Source organism: Lutjanus erythropterus, chromosome 6 (assembly GCF_056507025.1).
Source record: "Lutjanus erythropterus isolate fLutEry1 chromosome 6, fLutEry1.hap2, whole genome shotgun sequence".
Classification (NCBI taxonomy): domain Eukaryota; kingdom Metazoa; phylum Chordata; class Actinopteri; order Lutjaniformes; family Lutjanidae; genus Lutjanus; species Lutjanus erythropterus.
In genome coordinates, this window is record NC_139322.1 from 1,476,388 (window position 1) to 1,494,701 (window position 18,314).

The window sequence follows — 18,314 nt, forward strand, 5'->3', positions numbered from 1 at the left end:
GATCATATTCTGTGTGTCCAGCTGCTCCACATGAAGAGTAATAAATACCTGACGGTGAACAAGCGTCTGCCGGCTCTGCTGGAGAAGAACGCCATGCGGGTCACTCTGGACGGGACGGGGAACGAAGGCTCCTGGCTCTTCATCCAGCCGTTCTGGAAGCTCCGCGCCAACGGAGACAACGTAAATATCACGTCATACTACACACCTGCACGCAGGGTGTCTCACACTGCAGGACAGGTTCACAGGACAGTTACTCTGCTCATGTTCAGGATGAAACGTTATGAGTTTGGGGACATTACAGCTGTGCACAGAGATATTTAAAGCTTTTTTCATATCATATCATTTTCATATCTCCAAATAACTTTCCATTATTACAATAATAATATTAAGAAAATATTCAGCAACCTCTTTGTATTACTTATGGAGCTTTCAGCTGCAACTCACGGTCTTCATCTTCATGAGTTCAGTTATTTTTGTTAACTTTTAAAAAAGAATTAAAAAAAAAAATCAGTAAAAGAATAAGTGGAAAATTTAAATTTGTATATATTTTTATTTAATTTATTTGTATCCCTTTATATTCCCTTATTTTTCCACTATTGCCTTTGCTTGGAACAATGTGCAGCAGCAGTATTAATAATAATAATAATATTAATATTCAGTATTTAATGTGTGTTTCCTGTTGCAGGTGGTGGTGGGAGACAAAGTGATCCTGAATCCGGTGAACGCAGGTCAACCGCTTCACGCCTCCAACTACGAACTGACCGACCATCCAGGCTGCAAAGAGGTCACACACACACACACACACACACACACACACACACACACACACACACACACACACACACACACACACACACACACACAGTCCTGATACTGATGAGGATGAGCGCTGATCAGTCCTCCTCTGTCTCCCTCTGCAGGTGAACTCTGTGAACTGCAACACCAGCTGGAAGATCAACCTGTTCATGATGTTCAGTGACCACAGAGAGGAGGTCCTCAAAGGAGTGAGTGACAGAAAATACTGCAGTATTTATACTACAGGGGTGGAAGACACATTCAAACCTTTTACTTCAGTAGAAGGAGCCACACCACAGTCTAAAACACTGATACTCCAGTATGAGCAAAACACATCGCCATGGTTACTGAATTCATCCAAAAGTTCACATGTGAATTAATTCAAAATGTAATATTACGCCTGGACTCGTCCTTTAACACTTCCTCTTGGTCTTTCTGTCTCTCAGGGTGATGTGGTGCGTTTGTTTCACGCTGAGCAGGAAAAGTTTCTGACCTGTGACGAGTACAAGAGCAAACTGCACGTCTTCCTCCGAACCACGCTGAGACAGTCAGCGACCTCAGCGACCAGCTCCAACGCCCTGTGGGAGGTCGAGGTACGCACGCACACACACACACACACACACACACACGCACACACACCTACACACACACACACACACACACACACACACACACACACACACACGCACACACACCCACACACACACAGTTTCCTCTGAAGCTGAAGTTGTAGTAAACTCTCTCTCTGTGTGCTGATTCGTCCGTCAGGTTGTCCATCATGACCCGTGTCGTGGGGGGGCGGGACACTGGAACAGCCTCTACCGATTCAAACACCTGGCCACCGGCAACTACCTGGCTGCTGAGGTAACCATGGCAACGCTGGGTGGAAGTACTGATGAATGAATGAATGAATGAATGAAGGGAACTTCTGATTAGTTTCTAAATTCAAACATGAGCTTTATTCACCAAATATCATTCCTGTGGACTCAAACTTTCTTCTTTAATTAAATCAACTGAATCAAAATTATTTGCCCCAAAACACGGATCCTAATTTAAACAGAATATCTGTGGAGGAAATTCTGCTCTTATTATTTGAAAAGATCAATTTATAGTTTTGTCATGAAAACTTTATGACATGATTAGTGATTTTCTAAAGGATGTAGAGCTGAAAATTATAATTATGCTCAGTAACAGTCGATATATCATATCTAACGACCACCTTCCCAAAAAAACCAAGAAAAATCCATGACCTGTCTGTGTGATGTGTTGATGTTCAGATCGAACTGCTCGTTGAAATGATGCAGTTTGATATTTCCCCAGTTTATATTGTTTCTATTTTTCTATTTTTTATACTTTTAAATTCCTTTTAATGAGAAATAAATAGAGTTACATGTCAGTTATTTCCATTATCAATTATTTTTTTCAGTTTGATTAATCATTTATAAAACATCAGAAAATATTAAAATCATAAATTCCCAAACAACAATCCAAAAATGATATAAAAGAGTGAAGAGCAGCTAATCTTTACATTTGACTGCTGTCACTGAATTGATTTAAATCATTAATTGGCAGAATTTGGCAGAAATTGAATATAATATGTAAGCCATGTTTTCATATATTTTTAAAATGTATTTCCTCTCGTTTTTATTTTTATGTTTTATTTTTAACTTTCTATTGATGCGTCTTTATATTTTTGCGAAACACTTTGCTGTTGTAAGACTGAACATGTTGCTGTTGTGGGACTAATAAATGATTATCTTATCTCATTTCTATATGAAATAACTAACTTTGTAACTTATTTGTCAGGTTATGTATTTGACTGATGTGTATCAAAGATATTCTGTCTACAGTCATGTGAGAAAAAAAAAAAAATATTCACGTTTGAGAAGCTGGATGCAGTAAATTTAACCTTAACTTAACCCTCAAAAGGTTAATTAATTATCAATATAAAAGCAAATTGATATTCTTTGGATTAATTGTTGTTACTGAATGACTGTGAAGGTAGTTTTGTTCTTATTTGACTAAAAAAAGTAAAAATTCTAGTTTCCTTTAATGTTTACTGCACTTATTTGTATTCTTGAAGAATCTAAGACAGTTTTTGTTTATTTGAACTGTTGTTGTTGTCGTTGTTGTTGTTGTTGTTGTTGTTGTCGTTGTTGTTGTTGTTGTCATTGTTGTCGTTGTTGTTGTTGCAGGAGAACCCGGGATATAAAGGAGACAACGCCGAGCCGTCGTCCTCGGTGAGTTTCTGATTTCTGATGGGCTGCAGGCGTCTGAGCGTCAGCTGAGCTGGAAGTGACATGATCACAAACTTTAACTGCTGACTTAAATATCAGCACGCAGCAGCAGTTATTTGAATGACTTCCTCGCCTCAGCCTGACCTCTGACCTCTGACCTCTGACCTCTCTGCAGATGGACGGTAGTCGTAGCAACAAGCGCTCCCACGGCGAGAGGATCAAATACAAGTTGGTGGCAGTGGCTCATGGGAACGACATCGCCTCGCTGTTTGAGCTCGACCCGACCACGCTGCAGAAGACCGACTCATTCGTACCACGGTAGGAAGACATGGCAGCTTCTTTTACTTCCTGTTGATGTTTCACATTAAAAGACCACGGAGGATGACGCTGATTATATCCCACTGATTCCTGATTATTGATCACATGTTCATGTAGACAACCAGCTGCATCATGAATGTAGTTGTTCACATACTTGACTGAACGATTTGTCTTTGCAGAAACTCGTACGTCCGTCTGAGACATCTGTGCACCAACACCTGGATCCAGAGCACCAACGTCCCCATCGACATAGACGAGGAGAGACCCATCAGACTCATGGTCAGTCTGGAGCTCAAATAAACTTCACATGCTGTGAACTGCCTTTGTTTGTTTGTGAGTTGTCAGTGAGTGTGTATTAATGTAAGTCGTCCTGCAGTTAGGAACGTGTCCCACTAAAGAGGATAAGGAGGCGTTCGCCATCGTCTCTGTCCCTGTGATGGAGATCAGAGATCTGGACTTTGCCAATGATGCCAGCGCCATGTTGAGCACCGTGGTGGACCAGTTCAGTCAGGGCTTCATCAGCCAGAACGACCGCAGGTATGACGCTCTGTGTGTGTGTGTGTGTGTGTGTGTGTGTGTGTGTGTGTGTGTGTGTGTGTGTGTGTGTGTGTGTGTGTGTGTTTTCTGCTGTACCTGTGTGTGATGTGAAGAACCAGACAGATTAAAATATGACACTAACTTGTCGTCCAGCTGCTCATGATTGATTTTCTTTGTATTTTCTCTGGAAATTGAAAATGTTAAATGAAAAAGTAAGGAAACTATTATTTTGTGATCTGTACTGAAATCTTAATAGAACCTGACCCAACTGGATTTGCATTATGCATCGTGTTCTGTAAAAAAATAAAATAAAATAAAATATTGGACAACATTTACAGGAACACTGATATCACTGTTAAAGGCCATTATTGGGTGGATAATATTAGCTGACAAATATTTTTGTAGTAAAGAGTCGATTTTCACCGTGTTTTGTTGGTCAGGTTTGCCATCAAGCTGCTGGAGGACGTGGTTTTCTTTGTGGCTGACGTCATCAACAGCGGTCAGCCGGTCCTCGACGTCGTCATGACCAAAGCAAACCGAGAGAGACAGAAACTGATGAGAGAACAGAACATCCTCAAACAGGTCTGATCCAAAGATTACGATTTAAAAAAAAACACACATTAGGAAGCAGGATATGTTCAACAGAAACATTAATGATCATAAATTAACTGATGCCTTGTGCGTTCAGATCTTTGGCATCCTGAAGGCTCCCTTTAAGGACCGGGGTGGAGGAGAGGGTCCTCTGCTGCGTCTGGAGGAGCTGGCGGACCAGAAGAACTCTCCGTACCAGTACATGTTCAGACTCTGCTACAGAGTCCTGAGACACTCCCAGGAGGACTACCGCAAGAACCAGGTGAGGAGGAGGACGATGAAGAAAAGGAGGGTGATGATGAACCCCCTCATCAACTAACTGTGAACTGTAACTCAATATGTTCCTTCAGCTCGTTCTTCCTCATATCAAACGGTGCACCGCAGGTTCCTATTCTAGGACCACTTCCTTTTTCTACAGATGTAAATAAGCTTCATGACAACTTATCCGGTGACTTGAACCACTTTATACTGATGATCTTATCATCTACTGATCATATCAGCAGTATGAACAAAGTCCTGACAAAGTCTAAAATGGCTGAATGATGCATTTCCTGTGATGCAACTCAACAGCTGCTTATTAGATGTGCAATAATACTCAAGAACTTTAGCACCTAGCTAAGCAGATATAAATACACAACCACTTTGGATTTTAATTCTTACACTTTTCTTTTTAAACTGTTGAGTGATGAATGTCAAAAGTAAAATCAAATGTCACTTTTAGGATGCTTTCATGTGATGCAACTCCACCCAAATGTTCAGATCTTTAAGTCTAAGGCCCGAGCCAAGATAACTCTGAATATCAGGGATTTTTTTTTTTGCTTGCTTCAGAGCCATAAAGACTTTGTACAACTGTTTTCACAAGCTGAATGGTATGTCTCCAGTGTTGTCTGCCAGAAAGGGAGATGAAAAACAAAAAGTGAATGATTCCTCTGTTCACTCGTTCTCCCCCTCTCTCCTCCAGGAGCACATAGCGAAGCAGTTCGGTGTGATGCAGAGTCAGATCGGTTATGACATCCTGGCTGAAGACACCATCACCGCTCTGCTGCACAACAACCGCAAACTGCTGGAGAAACACATCACCAAGACTGAGGTGGAGACCTTCGTGAGCCTGGTCCGCAAGAACCGAGAGCCCAGGTTCGCATGGGGGGCGGGGGGGGGGGGGGGGGGGGGGGGTCAGTATGTTGTTAGTTTGTTACTCTAATATCGTGTTTGTGTGTGTGTGTGTGTGTGTGTGCAGGTTTCTGGACTACCTGTCAGACCTTTGTGTGTCCAACAACGTGGCAATTCCTGTCACTCAGGAGCTCATCTGTAAATGTGTGCTGGACCCCAAAAACCAGGACATCCTCATCAAGACAGAGTGAGGAGGGAGAGGGGGGGACCTTTGACCTTTAACTCATGGTTCTGGTCGGCATTTTAATCAAAGACACAAGCCTCCTCATTGGTGGGAGGGGTGGCGTGGGAGAGTTGAAAGGGACGCAGAGATGTGGTGAGAAATGAATATGAGTCAAAATTTGCACTCCCTCTCTGAGTCATAACTCTTAACACTGACATTAAACATTCAGTGTGACTAATACTTCCTGGGCATATCTTTATTCAGAATTAACATAAAATCAAGTAAATTTTGATTCATAGCTCAAAGTCACAATTTGTCTCAGTGGACTTTACAATCTGAACACCTGTTATTATCCCCTCGATTCATGTAAGAATAATTTCCCCCCAAAAAAACAATAACAGGAAACGTCAGGAAGAGCCACACAGGAGGAGGATTCTTCTCCCCGGATGGACAGACATGCAATAAATGTTCCATGTGCATATCAGACGATCATAAATCAACGTCCGAAAAAACACTTAGAGATCAGAAAAAAAAGCTTCAGAACTTGTTTAAGAATCGTCACATTTTTGAGGTTTCTTCAGTATCAGAGTAATCCACTGACAGCCGTCTCTACCTCCATGAGTGCACTGCAAACAGGAAGTGATAAAAGTTCATTTGACTCACTTTTAAAGGAAAAATATGCAAGATTTTCCCCCCAAAAAACAATGCATAGAATTATCTCTTTTACTGATTTTCTCATTGTTTTGCGGTGATAGAAGCACTTTATTAACCCAAAATGTTGGTATCTTCTTGGAATCTTTCTGGTGCGATTACAAACTGTCACTGTCCAAAACCTTTCAGGAAATTAAAAAAAAAAAGTGTTTTAAGTAGTTTTTAGTAGCTATTTTTTTATATATTTTTCAGATATTTTTCAGCAGTCAAGTATTTGTAAAAGGGTGACCAGTAACATTGATTTATGAAAAAAAAAAACAGCGACGATATTCTATCTTAGTGATGTCAGTTTTCCAAAATATGAACAAATAAAGCCTAAAAAGTCACATTACAAGCTTAACTGACTAAAAACACTTAACAGTATGCACTCCAGAGAGGATTAAAATCACTGACCGGTGCAATGAAACTCACCCCACCAGACATTAATCAGTCCGGTCTAATCTGAGTTAGCTGTGCTTTGTTGAATTTCTAAAGCAATGCTTTTATTTTGTAGTGCAATTTCCTACTGCAAAGTAACTAGCAGAGCGATGAATACAAGAAGCCTACAATTCTCTAAATGATGTTTTGTTTTTGATGTCAACATATTGATTTCTGTTTTGCTTCATCTAGACGTCGTGTCCCCAGAGAGGCGCCCCCTGGTGGTGTTCAGGGAGAATACATTGGGATGGATGACTATGGAGATGATGATGAGGTAGAAGCCTCCATTTTGGTTTATTTTCTTTCTTTATTTATTTATTTTTTTACCTCCAGTTGTGTTTGTTTACTGTATTAGGATTCCCATCAGCACCAGAATAAGCACTGGCTGTTTGTTTTGGGGTCCACTGCACATCACCACCAAAATCATGCTTCCAGCTTTAACAAATGAAGCTCTGTCTAATTAGTTTGATTTTATTCTTGCCTCTTCCTGCAGGTGTGGCTGGTGTGGACAGACAAGACCAATGAGAGACAGGAGAAGAGCATCAGACAGCTGGCTCAGGAGGCAAGACAAGGGAACGCTCATGATGAGAATGTCCTCACCTACTACAGGTATGCACATACAGAGGGGTCATCCGCAGAAAAATTCATGAAAGTCCCCATGTTATCTTGTAAATTAGGCCCAGAATGGCACTGTGTGAAGGCTAAGCTAATATCTGTCTCTGTGGACACCCTCAGGTACCAGCTGAAGCTCTTTGCCCGAATGTGTCTGGACCGTCAGTATCTGGCCATTGACGAGATCTCCAAGCAGTTGGACGTGGAGCTCATCTTCCTGTGCATGATGGACGAGACGCTGCCCTTTGACCTCCGAGCCTCCTTCTGTCGCCTCATGCTCCACGCCCACGTGGACCGAGACCCACAGGAGCTTGTGACGCCTGTCAAGTTCGCCCGCCTCTGGACGGAGATCCCCACGTCCATCACCATCAAAGAGTTAGTAGATTTTAATTAAGCAGCAGTGTGTTATGGCAATAATGGGAAGTGTCAGGTCATTTGAAGTGTGATTCCACTCCTGATTGACCGTTTTTTCTCGCTTTTAGGCAAACTGTGATAAACATGTTGAGCCATGTCAGATCGTGTGGTAACTGCCTGGTTGAAGATCAGACATATCTTTTTTACTGACTGCCAAGACAGTGAACTATCCATGTATGTCGTGGCGTATTAGTATGTCAAGTAAGATGGGCGTTCTTAATCCTTAGTAGCTCAGATGTCTGCAAATGCAAGGAAGTTCTGACACTTTTGGTAGGATGTTGTTCCACCACAAGGCTCCAAAACAGCTTCAGCACTCCTTGGCATAGATTCTCCAATTCTCCTGTTGTCTATTAGATGACTTTTGACTGAAGGAAATGTTCTTCTTCATGCAAAGTGTTTCTTGAAGCCTGGATAGCTCAGTCGGTAGAGCATCAGACTTTTAATCTGAGGGTCCAGGGTTCAAGTCCCTGTTCAGGCGGGTAGTCTATTATGTGATCTTGGTGTGAAATGTCTGCAGAGGTCAATATCCTGAGCATTTGAGGAGATCTGATTGTGGCCAGTAACATGATGTTGGAGTTGGACAGACCTCAGCTGTTGCAGATTCTGGCAACATGTGATGTCTAGAAGCCTTCATGCAAACTGTCACAACTGGCATTTAGGTGCAATTGTGCACGGCACATATAGCAGAATTTTGTGTCTGTTGACCAGATTACATATCTGATTACAATTCGTTTTGGTTTTCCCAAGTTACATACAAATCAGGGTTGACCCTCCTCCACTCCTGACGAAGTGTTAATGTGTTCAGTAAGTCTACAAGTCTGCAAATGCAGGAATGTCCAAACACCCAAGATTTAAGTTTTAGTAAGATGTCGTTCCACCACAAGGCTCCACAACAGCTTCAATACTCCTTGGCGTAGATTCTCCAATTCTGCTGAAGTCTGCTGGATGGATTTGGACTCAGGAAAATCTTCTCCTCCATAGAAAGGTCTTCTTGAAGTCTGGATAGCTCAGTCGGTAGAGCATCAGACTTTTAATCTGAGAGTCCAGGGTTCAAGTCCCTGTTCAGATGAGTGGTCTATTGTGTGATGTGGATGTGAAATCTCTGTTGAGCTTCTAGTCATCACCAAGGAGATCTGCTTATGGCCAATAGCTTAACAATGGATTTGGACAGATCTTAGCAGTTGCAGATTCCAGTGTCGTGTTTTGAAGTCTGTATTGAAACTGTCACAACTGGCATTAGGGTACCATCGTGCACACCACATATTGCCTTGTTTTTATGAGTCTATTCACCAGATCACTTATCTGACTCCAATACGTTTTGGTTTTCCCAGGCAAAGTGCAAATCAGGGTTGACCCTCCTCTACTCCAGACAAAGTGTTAATGTGTTCAATCAGTCCACAAGTCTGCAAATGCAGGAAAGTCCAGACACCCAAGATTTAAGTTTTAGTAAGATCTTGTTCCACCACAAGCCTCCAAAACAGCTTCAGCACTCCTTGGCATAGATTCTCCAATTCTCCTGTTGTCTATTAGATGACTTTTGACTGAAGGAAATGTTCTTCATACAGAGTGTTTCTTGAAGCCTGGATAGCTCAGTCGGTAGAGCATCAGACTTTTAATCTGAGGGTCCAGGGTTCAAGTCCCTGTTCAGGTGGGTAGTCTATTATGTGATGTTGGTGTGAAATGTCTGCAGAGGTCAATATCCTGAGCATTTGAGGAGATCTGGTTGTGGACAGTAACACGATGTTGGAGTTGGACAGACCTCAGCTGTTGTAGATTCTGGTAACATGTGATGTCTAGAAGCCTTCATGCAAACTGTCACAACTGGCATTTAGGTGCAATTGTGCACAGCACATATAGCAGAATTTTGTGTCTGTTGACCAGATTACATATCTGATTACAATTCGTTTTGGTTTTCCCAAGTTACATACAAATCAGGGTTGACCCTCCTCCACTCCAGACGAGTTGTTAATGTGTTCAATCAGTCCACAAGTCTGCAAATGCAGGAAAGTCCAGACACCCAAGATTTAAGTTTTAGTAAGATATTGTTCCACCACAAGACTCAAAAACAGCTTCAGCACTCCTTGGCGTAGATTCTCCAATTCTGCAGGGGTCTACTGGATGGCTTTTGACTGAAGGAAATCTTCTCCTTTCTAGAGTGTGAATTTTGAAGCCTGGATAGCTCAGTCGGTAGAGCATCAGACTTTTAATCTGAGGGTCCAGGGTTCAAGTCCCTGTTCAGGTGGGTAGTCTATTATGTGATGTTGGTGTGAAATGTCTGCAGAGGTCAATATCCTGAGCATTTGAGGAGGTCTGGTTGTGGCCGGTAACAACTTTGGAATTGGACAGACCTCAGCTGTTGCAGATTCTGGCAACATGAGATGTCTAGAAGCCTTCGTGCAAACTGTCACAACTGGCATTTAGGTGTAATTGTACACACCACATATAGGCTAGTTTTTGTGTCTCTGTTGGCCAGATCACATATCTGATTGCAATCCATTTTGATTTTCCCAGGCTACATACAAATCAGGGTTGACCCTCCTCCACTCCAGACAGTGGTGGTAATGTGTTCAATCAGTCCACAAGTCTGCAAATGCAGGAAAGTCCAGACACCCAAGATTTAAGTTTTAGTAAGATGTTGTTCCACCACAAGGCTCCACAACAGCTTCAGCACTCCTTGGCATAGATTTTCCAATTCTCCTGTTGTCTATTAGATGACTTTTGACTGAAGGAAATGTTCTTCATACAGAGTGTTTCTTGAAGCCTGGATAGCTCAGTCGGTAGAGCATCAGACTTTTAATCTGAGGGTCCAGGGTTCAAGTCCCTGTTCAGATGGGTAGTCTATTGTATATGTTGGTGTGAAATGTCTGTAGAGCTTGCTGTTGTCACCATGAAAGGAACTCTGCATGTGGTCTATAACTCGACTTTGGAATTGGACAGACCTCAGCTGTTGCAAATTCTGACAAAATGTGATATCCAGAGGCCTTTATAGAAGCTTTCACACTTCTCAATAGGGTACTATCATGCACGGCACATATAGCAGAATTTTGTATCTTTGTTGACCAGATCACATATCTGAGTGCAATCCGTTGTGGTTTTCCCAGGCTACATACAAATTAGGTTTGACCCTTCTCCACTCCAGACAGAGGTGTTAATGTGTTCAGTAAGTCTACAAGTCTGCAAATGCAGGAAAGTCCAGACACCCAAGATTTAACTTTTAGTACAAGGCTGAAAAACAGCTTCAGCTCTCCTTGGCGTAGATTCTCCATTTCTACTGAAGTCTGCTGGATGGATTTGGTCTCAAGGAAATGTTGTCCTCCCTACGATGTTCTTCTTGAAGCCTGGATAGCTCAGTCGGTAGAGCATCAGACTTTTAATCTGAGGGTCCAGGGTTCAAGTCCCTGTTCAGGCGAGTTGTCTATTATAAGGTGTTAAATATCTTTAGAGCTTGTTATCATCACCTTTCAGTTCTGCGGTGAGTTTGCTTATGACCTGTAGCAGAAAAGACCCTCTGGCATCTTGTAACATCCACTAGTCTGTATGCCCACTATCATCATTTTGGCATTTTCGTTTCTACCACATATAACCACATTCATGCATCTCTCTTGGCCAGATCACACGTTATTGCCATCTGTCTGTTTTTCCCAATACACACTCAAGTCAGGGTTTACCCTCATTCTCTTTAGGAGGTGGTTATTTGTTCAGTATGTGCACATACCCACAAGGGCAGGGAAGTCTGAATATTTATATACATTTATATTTGGCAATCAGCTTCAGAGGATAGCCTTCTTGAAGCCTGGGTAGGTCTGTTGGTAGAGCATCAGGTTTTTAATCTGAGGGTCCAGAGTTCAAGTCTGTTCAGTTGATTGTGTAGTGAAGTTAATACTCTTCTTATCAGTCTGATCTTCTTATTGTATGTTGTTGTTGAATGTCTGCTATGTGTAACATTAGGTTTTTAGAATTTGTATTTTACTGGGATGTTTTCCTCCAATCACAGGCAGTTCAATCAGATCATATTTCCTTGATCAACTCTGTCAGTGTTCACGTGGTCACCAGCTGATGTTCCTTTGCTTTCAGTGTTTTAGTTAATGTCTTTTAATGTGTTTCATCCTCAGTTATGACTCCAACATGGACGACAGCAGAGACAATAAGAAGAACCGTTTCTCCAACACGATGGCTTTCATGGAGGAGTATCTCAACAACGTCCTGAATGACGAGCTGCCGTTCCACAACGAGGAGAAAAACAAACTAACATACGAGGTCTGTCCCTAACCAACTGCTCAGCTACTCTCAGTTTACCTTCTTCATCCTTCAGTGTTCCTCTTTTCTCCCGTGATCACGTCCTTTTTCTGGTCTTTCTCCAGGTGGTGAGTTTGGCCAGACATTTGATTTACTTTGGTTTCTACAGTTTCTTCGAGCTGCTCAGACTCACCAGAACCCTGCTAGGCATCATCGACTGTAGACCCAATCCTGGATACGGTGGTGGGCTCTTATTCCATGATGATGGATCAGGTACTTTCTAATCTGCTTACTTTTTACCTAAACTAACAAATACCATCCTCTTATTACACAATACTGATCAATGTCAAGCATTTGTTTTGTTTTTAATGCCCCAAGAAATGACAGATAATTTGTACTTTGCACTTGAATGTATCTAACTGTGTACAGCCAACTTGTTTTCAGTAAAGGTTTAATGAGCAGTAATTTAATCATTTTCTGGTGGTCACAGTGAGCGGTGAACCTGATGTGTCATTATTTTGGTGCCTGAAAATTAAATGGTTTTAATTGAAGACATTAAAATTGTAATAATCATTCATTTTCACTTCAGTGAATTTACTAAATGACTTTTTAAAATACACTTTTTGGGGGTTTTTGAAACTTAAAGATTTAAGTTAATCAAAAGAATAAAAGATCATTATTGCAACAAAAGATTTGTGGTTTAATAAAACTTTTTAAAAACTTAAGAATTTGAGTCGTTGAGTCGAGTATTGAATGTTTTTATATGATTTCTGTTTTTTTCCATCACTTTGTCCTCCTCACGTCGTCTGCAGGGAAGAACGTGAAGCGCTCCATACATGGGATGGGTCAGATGATGTCCACCATGGTTCTCAACAGGAAGCAGTCCATATTTGGAGGTCCAGGAGCCAGAGGGGCGGGGCTGGGGGCGGGACTTGTGCTTGACGGACAGAGAGCCAGTAAAGATAGTCTTGACAAGATGGACCTGACGGTGATGGACACCAAGCTGAAGATACTGGAGATATTACAGGTAACTCAGTGAGTTATATGGAATATATACACGCAGTGGCCACTTTATTAGGTACACCTTCATTCTGATCCAGTTCACTGTAACAGCTCTGCCACAGAGTCAACCTGCCTGAAAGTTTTCTGCAGCTCTTACTCATCCAAACTCTGCTCTTCATCAGTTCATCCTGAACGTTCGTCTCGACTACCGCCTCTCCTTCCTGCTGTCTGTGTTTAAGAAGGAGTTTGTGGACGTTTATCCGATGGCTGACGCTGACGCCACCACTAACATGGAGCATGCAGGTAAACACACACACACACACACACACACACACACACACACACACACACACACACACACACACACACACACACACAGATGGAAACTCTCTTTCACTGTTAACTTTATACTTTTAACTTAAAATGCAAACATAAAAAGTAATAAATTGCTGCTAAATTCAATTATTCTTCCCACTTTTCCACATATCCTCACATTGTTTGTAAGATTGTACAGTTCCATGTGTTAATTTATACATGCAGAGTACTGTGAAAATATCATTCTTATTTTTAATTATCTGATGTAATTTGTGACATTATTTGCTTTTAAGTTTATTGTGTTTATTTTAGATTATGGAAAGTCATACCTGATGTATCTTAACTGGATACTTTCATATATTTATTCATTTCTGTAACAGTTGTTTTAGTTATGTCACTTTATTTATTTATTGATATTTTTATTCTGCCCTCTTGGTTAAGTCTCAAGTCATTTTAATCTCAACAAGACTTTTATCTGATTACACAAAGGAAAATGAAAGTTTTTACAGTTTTTTTTCATAATATAATCACCATCTGGTATTTTAAAAAACATACATGCATGTGTATGAACTACTTCAACACATCCTGTAGAGTTTGGTAAAGGTGTGTGTTGTTACTTCTCCCAATGCTTCCAGACGTCCCAGTCACCATGGAAACGACAGGTAGAACCTGGAAAACTTTCATTTTAGAGTGATAACTCCTACAGGAGGCGTTAAAGCCACGTTTTCCACGTTTTAATTTAATGTTTGTTCACATAAACATTTTAAAATGATATAAATGTGCCTCCTGTTTTTGCTGGCAAAGAAACCTGCGTGTGCACGTGAACAATCTCTCTCTTCGCAAATTCAGTCCTGTTGTTAATTAAACTCTGTGTGTTTGTCCCTCCTCAGCCACCATCAACCTGCAGCACATTGGAGAGCAGGCAGAGGCCATGTTTGGAGTCGGGTATGTAAATCTGTACATGATGCATGTATAGAGACATCTAATGTATATATTTATTATTTATTTATTTATTTATTTATTCATGAACACACATATCACTATCATTACAATGTTATCTTTAAATAACTGTTAGAGCTTCACATATATATACGAAACATGACCGTTATTATCAGACAGATATTATTGACTGATCACAGTTATAAAGAATATCGGCCAATATACCAACATCAGATTCAGAAGAGTCTCTAATAATTGATATACTCTGTGTGTGTGTGTGTGTGCGTGTGTGTGTGTGTGTGTGTGTGTGTGTGTGTGTGTGTGTGTGTGTGTGTGTGTGTGTGTGTGTGTGTGTGTGTGTGTGTATGCAGGAAGGGGAACAGTATCCTCGAGGTGGATGATGAAGGTGGTCGTATGTTCCTGCGGGTGCTCATCCACCTCACCATGCACGACTACCCTCCTCTGGTGTCTGGAGCCCTGCAGCTGCTCTTCAGACACTTCAGCCAGAGACAGGAAGTGCTGCACACCTTCAAACAGGTGCAAACACACACACACGCACACACTAAATGAAAGTATTACCACTGTACTTCCACAGAAACGTGTCACAGACGTGTCATACAGTGAAGAAGGTGTGACTATAACACAGACTGCTGGTCGATTTTGATCAAACTGCTTCCTTTAAAGGCAGAGTTGTGCAGATTGTCAGACAACTGCTCAAACTTCAAACTCCAAATGTAAAGTTTTTGGTGAGTTTCAGTTGACATCATGATCATGTAGAGCCTGAGGTCACTGACTCATCAGTGTTCACTGAGCAAATAAGCTAATCAAAATCATTTCACTCTCTAATTATTCACTACCGATTGACCAAGGAATTAATTAATAATACTCCCAGTTGTTAGTGTTGTTTAACTGTGTTTTGTCAGCCTTGTGAGCTATGTAATGTGTCATAGAGCCTGGATAGCTCAGTCGGTAGAGCATCAGACTTTTAATCTGAGGGTCCAGGGTTCAAGTCCCTGTTCAGGCGATTCATTTATTGTGCAATCTGTGTTGTTTGACACATGTTATAACCACATATATAGATTGGAAACAATGTTCAAACTGATCTCAAGTTCAAAGGCTGAATCCAAGGTCCAGTTCCAGTCTGTCTCACTCTGTCGGCATGCAGACTCCACCACAGTGACTGTCGGTCTGAAGTGTTAGTGGGTTATAAAGACAAAACAAAACAGAGATGTGTCCAAAGAAGCCATGATTGTAATGAGTGTGCCTCATCTTTGTCAATGCTGTGTATACGGATATTGTTTTAATATTTATTTAAGTAGAATATTCATCATGATGAATGTTTCTGGTTCCATCAGAGGAACAGGAGCGTCCCAAAGCTTTATTTACACCCTCCCCTTATTTCACACCTGTGAGTGTGACTGTCTGTGACCCTCGTTTCTTGTGGTCGTGCACATTGTGACATGTCTTAAATTAATTCTGTCTTCATGGAAACTTTCACAACTGTGATTTGGGTGATTTGCTATGGTACACACCACATATAGTATCATTTTTGTGTTTCTGTAGACCAGATCACATATCTCATTCCAATCTGTGTTGGTTTACCCAGGCTACATACAAATCAGGTTCGAACCTCCACTTCAGTAAGACGTGGTAATGTGTTCAATAAGTCCACAGGTCTGCAAATGCAGGAGTGTCCAGACACTGAAGATTTAAGTTTTAGTAAGATATTGTTCCACCACAAGCCTCCAAAACAGCTTCAGCACTCCTTGGCATAGATTCTCCAATTCTCCTGTCGTCTATTAGATGACTTTTGACTGAAGGAAATGTTCTTCTTCATACAGAGTGTTTCTTGAAGCCTGGATAGCTCAGACGGTAGAGCATCAGACTTTTAATCTGAGGGTCCAGGGTTCAAGTCCCTGTTCAGGCGGGTAGTTTATTATGTGATGTTGGTGTGAAATGTCTGCAGAGGTCAATATCCTGAGCATTTGAGGAAGTCTGGTTGTGGCCAGTAACACGACATTGAAGTTGGACAGACCTCAGCTGTTGCAGTTTCTGGTAACATGTGATGTCTAGAAACCTTCATGCAAACTGTCACAACTGGCGTTTAGGTGAAATTGTGCACGGCACATATAGCAGAATTTTGTGTCTGTTGACCAGATTACATATCTGATTACAATTCATTTTGGTTTTTTCCAAGTTACATACAAATCAGGGTTGACCCTCCTCCACTCCTGACGAGGTGTTAATGTGTTCAGTAAGTCTACAAGTCTGCAAATGCAGGAATGTCCAGACACCCAAGATTTAAGTTTTAGTAAGATGTTGTTCCACCACAAGGCTCGACAACAGCTTCAATACTCCTTGGCGTAGATTCTCCAATTCTGCTGAAGTCTGCTGGATGGATTTGGACTCAGGAAAATCTTCTCCTCCATAGAAAGTTCTTTTGAAGCCTGGATAGCTCAGTTGGTAGAGTATCAGACTTTTAATCTGAGGGTCCAGGGTTCAAGTCCCTGTTCAGATGAGTGGTCTATTGTGTGATGTGGATGTGAAATCTCTGTTGAGTTTCTAGTCATCACCAAGGAGATCTGCTGATGGCCAATAGCTTAACAATGGATTTGGACAGATCTTAGCAGTTGCAGATTTCAGTGTCATGTCTTGAAGTCTGTATTGAAACTGTCACAATTGGCATTAGGGAACCATTGTGCACATCACATATTGCCTTGTTTTTGTGAGTCTATTCACCAGATCACTTATCTGACTCCAATACGTTTTGGTTTTCCCAGGCAAAGTGCAAATCAGGGTTGACCCTCCTCCACTCCAGACAAAGTGTTAATGTGTTCAATCAGTTCACAAGCCTGCAAATGCAGGAATGTCCAGACACCCAAGATTTAAGTTTTAGTAAGATGTTGTTCCACCACAAGGCTCAAAAACAGCTTCAGCACTCCTTGGCATAGATTCTCCAATTCTGCAGGGGTCTACTGGATGACTTTTGACTGAAGGAAATGTTCTCCTTTCTAGAGTGTGAATTTTGAAGCCTGGATAGCTCAGTCGGTAGAGCATCAGACTTTTAATCTGAGGGTCCAGGGTTCAAGTCCCTGTTCAGGCTGTTAGTCTATTATGTGATGTTGGTGTGAAATGTCTGCAGAGGTCAATGTCCTGACCATTTGAGGAGGTCTGATTGTGGCCAGTAACAACTTTGGAATTGGACAGACCTCAGCTGTTGCAGAGTCTGGCAACATGTGATGTCTAGAAGCCTTCGTGCAAACTGGCAATTAGGTGTAATTGTACACACCACATATAGGCTAATTTTTGTGTCTCTGTTGGCCAGATCACATATCTGATTGCAATCCATTTTGATTTTCCCAGGCTACATACAAATCAGGGTTGACCCTCCTCTACTCCAGACAAAGTGTTAATGTGTTCAGTAAGTCTACAAGTCTGCAAATGCAGGAAAGTCCAGACACCCAAGATTTAAGTTTTAGTAAGATGTTGTTCCACCACAAGCCTCCAAAACAACTTCAGTGCTGCGTGGCAGAGAATCTCCAACTATGCAGAAATGTACTGGATTAACAACATTCTCACAAAAGCTATTTATTTAATTTGATGTTTTGATGGTGGGGGTGGAGAGTGCTCTCTGATGGCCTCTTACAGTGAGTGGTGCCAACGATCTTGCAGATTCATTACAGGTGGTCACAGTTGACATGATTGGTCTAAATAGTGTTGGTCTTTGTGTCACACTGTGAGCTCAACATATTGAGCTCTGTCAGATTGTGCAATGGCTGCCTGGCCAAGTAAAGATCATGCATTTGTTGTATATTGACTGGCAAGATAGTGCCTAAGACACCTTGTTCATGGTGTAT

General features: G+C 41.4%; 1 protein-coding gene and 10 non-coding genes across 11 annotated transcripts in view; all 11 read left to right on the forward strand.

Moving 5' to 3' along the window:
- Positions 1-18,314, forward strand: part of itpr3 (inositol 1,4,5-trisphosphate receptor, type 3) — a 72,701-nt gene that overhangs the window by 24,263 nt on the left and 30,124 nt on the right. The window contains exons 5-26 of the mRNA XM_084720160.1: positions 22-180; positions 686-784; positions 921-1,004; positions 1,242-1,388; positions 1,564-1,659; positions 2,991-3,035; positions 3,208-3,350; positions 3,530-3,629; positions 3,727-3,887; positions 4,328-4,469; positions 4,576-4,740; positions 5,440-5,612; positions 5,716-5,835; positions 7,132-7,213; positions 7,433-7,548; positions 7,675-7,926; positions 12,078-12,222; positions 12,327-12,474; positions 13,014-13,228; positions 13,386-13,506; positions 14,409-14,463; positions 14,829-14,994. Coding sequence (XP_084576286.1) covers positions 22-180; positions 686-784; positions 921-1,004; positions 1,242-1,388; positions 1,564-1,659; positions 2,991-3,035; positions 3,208-3,350; positions 3,530-3,629; positions 3,727-3,887; positions 4,328-4,469; positions 4,576-4,740; positions 5,440-5,612; positions 5,716-5,835; positions 7,132-7,213; positions 7,433-7,548; positions 7,675-7,926; positions 12,078-12,222; positions 12,327-12,474; positions 13,014-13,228; positions 13,386-13,506; positions 14,409-14,463; positions 14,829-14,994 — 2,934 coding nt within the window. The remainder of the gene's footprint in view (positions 1-21; positions 181-685; positions 785-920; positions 1,005-1,241; positions 1,389-1,563; positions 1,660-2,990; positions 3,036-3,207; positions 3,351-3,529; positions 3,630-3,726; positions 3,888-4,327; positions 4,470-4,575; positions 4,741-5,439; positions 5,613-5,715; positions 5,836-7,131; positions 7,214-7,432; positions 7,549-7,674; positions 7,927-12,077; positions 12,223-12,326; positions 12,475-13,013; positions 13,229-13,385; positions 13,507-14,408; positions 14,464-14,828; positions 14,995-18,314) is intronic.
- Positions 8,371-8,443, forward strand: trnak-uuu (transfer RNA lysine (anticodon UUU)). Its single transcript has one exon. It is a non-coding gene; the product is annotated as a tRNA-Lys (tRNA).
- Positions 8,962-9,034, forward strand: trnak-uuu (transfer RNA lysine (anticodon UUU)). Its single transcript has one exon. It is a non-coding gene; the product is annotated as a tRNA-Lys (tRNA).
- trnak-uuu (transfer RNA lysine (anticodon UUU)) lies at positions 9,544-9,616 on the forward strand. Its single transcript has one exon. It is a non-coding gene; the product is annotated as a tRNA-Lys (tRNA).
- On the forward strand, positions 10,135-10,207 carry trnak-uuu (transfer RNA lysine (anticodon UUU)). Its single transcript has one exon. It is a non-coding gene; the product is annotated as a tRNA-Lys (tRNA).
- On the forward strand, positions 10,725-10,797 carry trnak-uuu (transfer RNA lysine (anticodon UUU)). The gene has a single exon. It is a non-coding gene; the product is annotated as a tRNA-Lys (tRNA).
- Positions 11,302-11,374, forward strand: trnak-uuu (transfer RNA lysine (anticodon UUU)). Its single transcript has one exon. It is a non-coding gene; the product is annotated as a tRNA-Lys (tRNA).
- Positions 15,409-15,481, forward strand: trnak-uuu (transfer RNA lysine (anticodon UUU)). The gene has a single exon. It is a non-coding gene; the product is annotated as a tRNA-Lys (tRNA).
- Positions 16,312-16,384, forward strand: trnak-uuu (transfer RNA lysine (anticodon UUU)). Its single transcript has one exon. It is a non-coding gene; the product is annotated as a tRNA-Lys (tRNA).
- On the forward strand, positions 16,903-16,975 carry trnak-uuu (transfer RNA lysine (anticodon UUU)). Its single transcript has one exon. It is a non-coding gene; the product is annotated as a tRNA-Lys (tRNA).
- trnak-uuu (transfer RNA lysine (anticodon UUU)) lies at positions 17,488-17,560 on the forward strand. The gene has a single exon. It is a non-coding gene; the product is annotated as a tRNA-Lys (tRNA).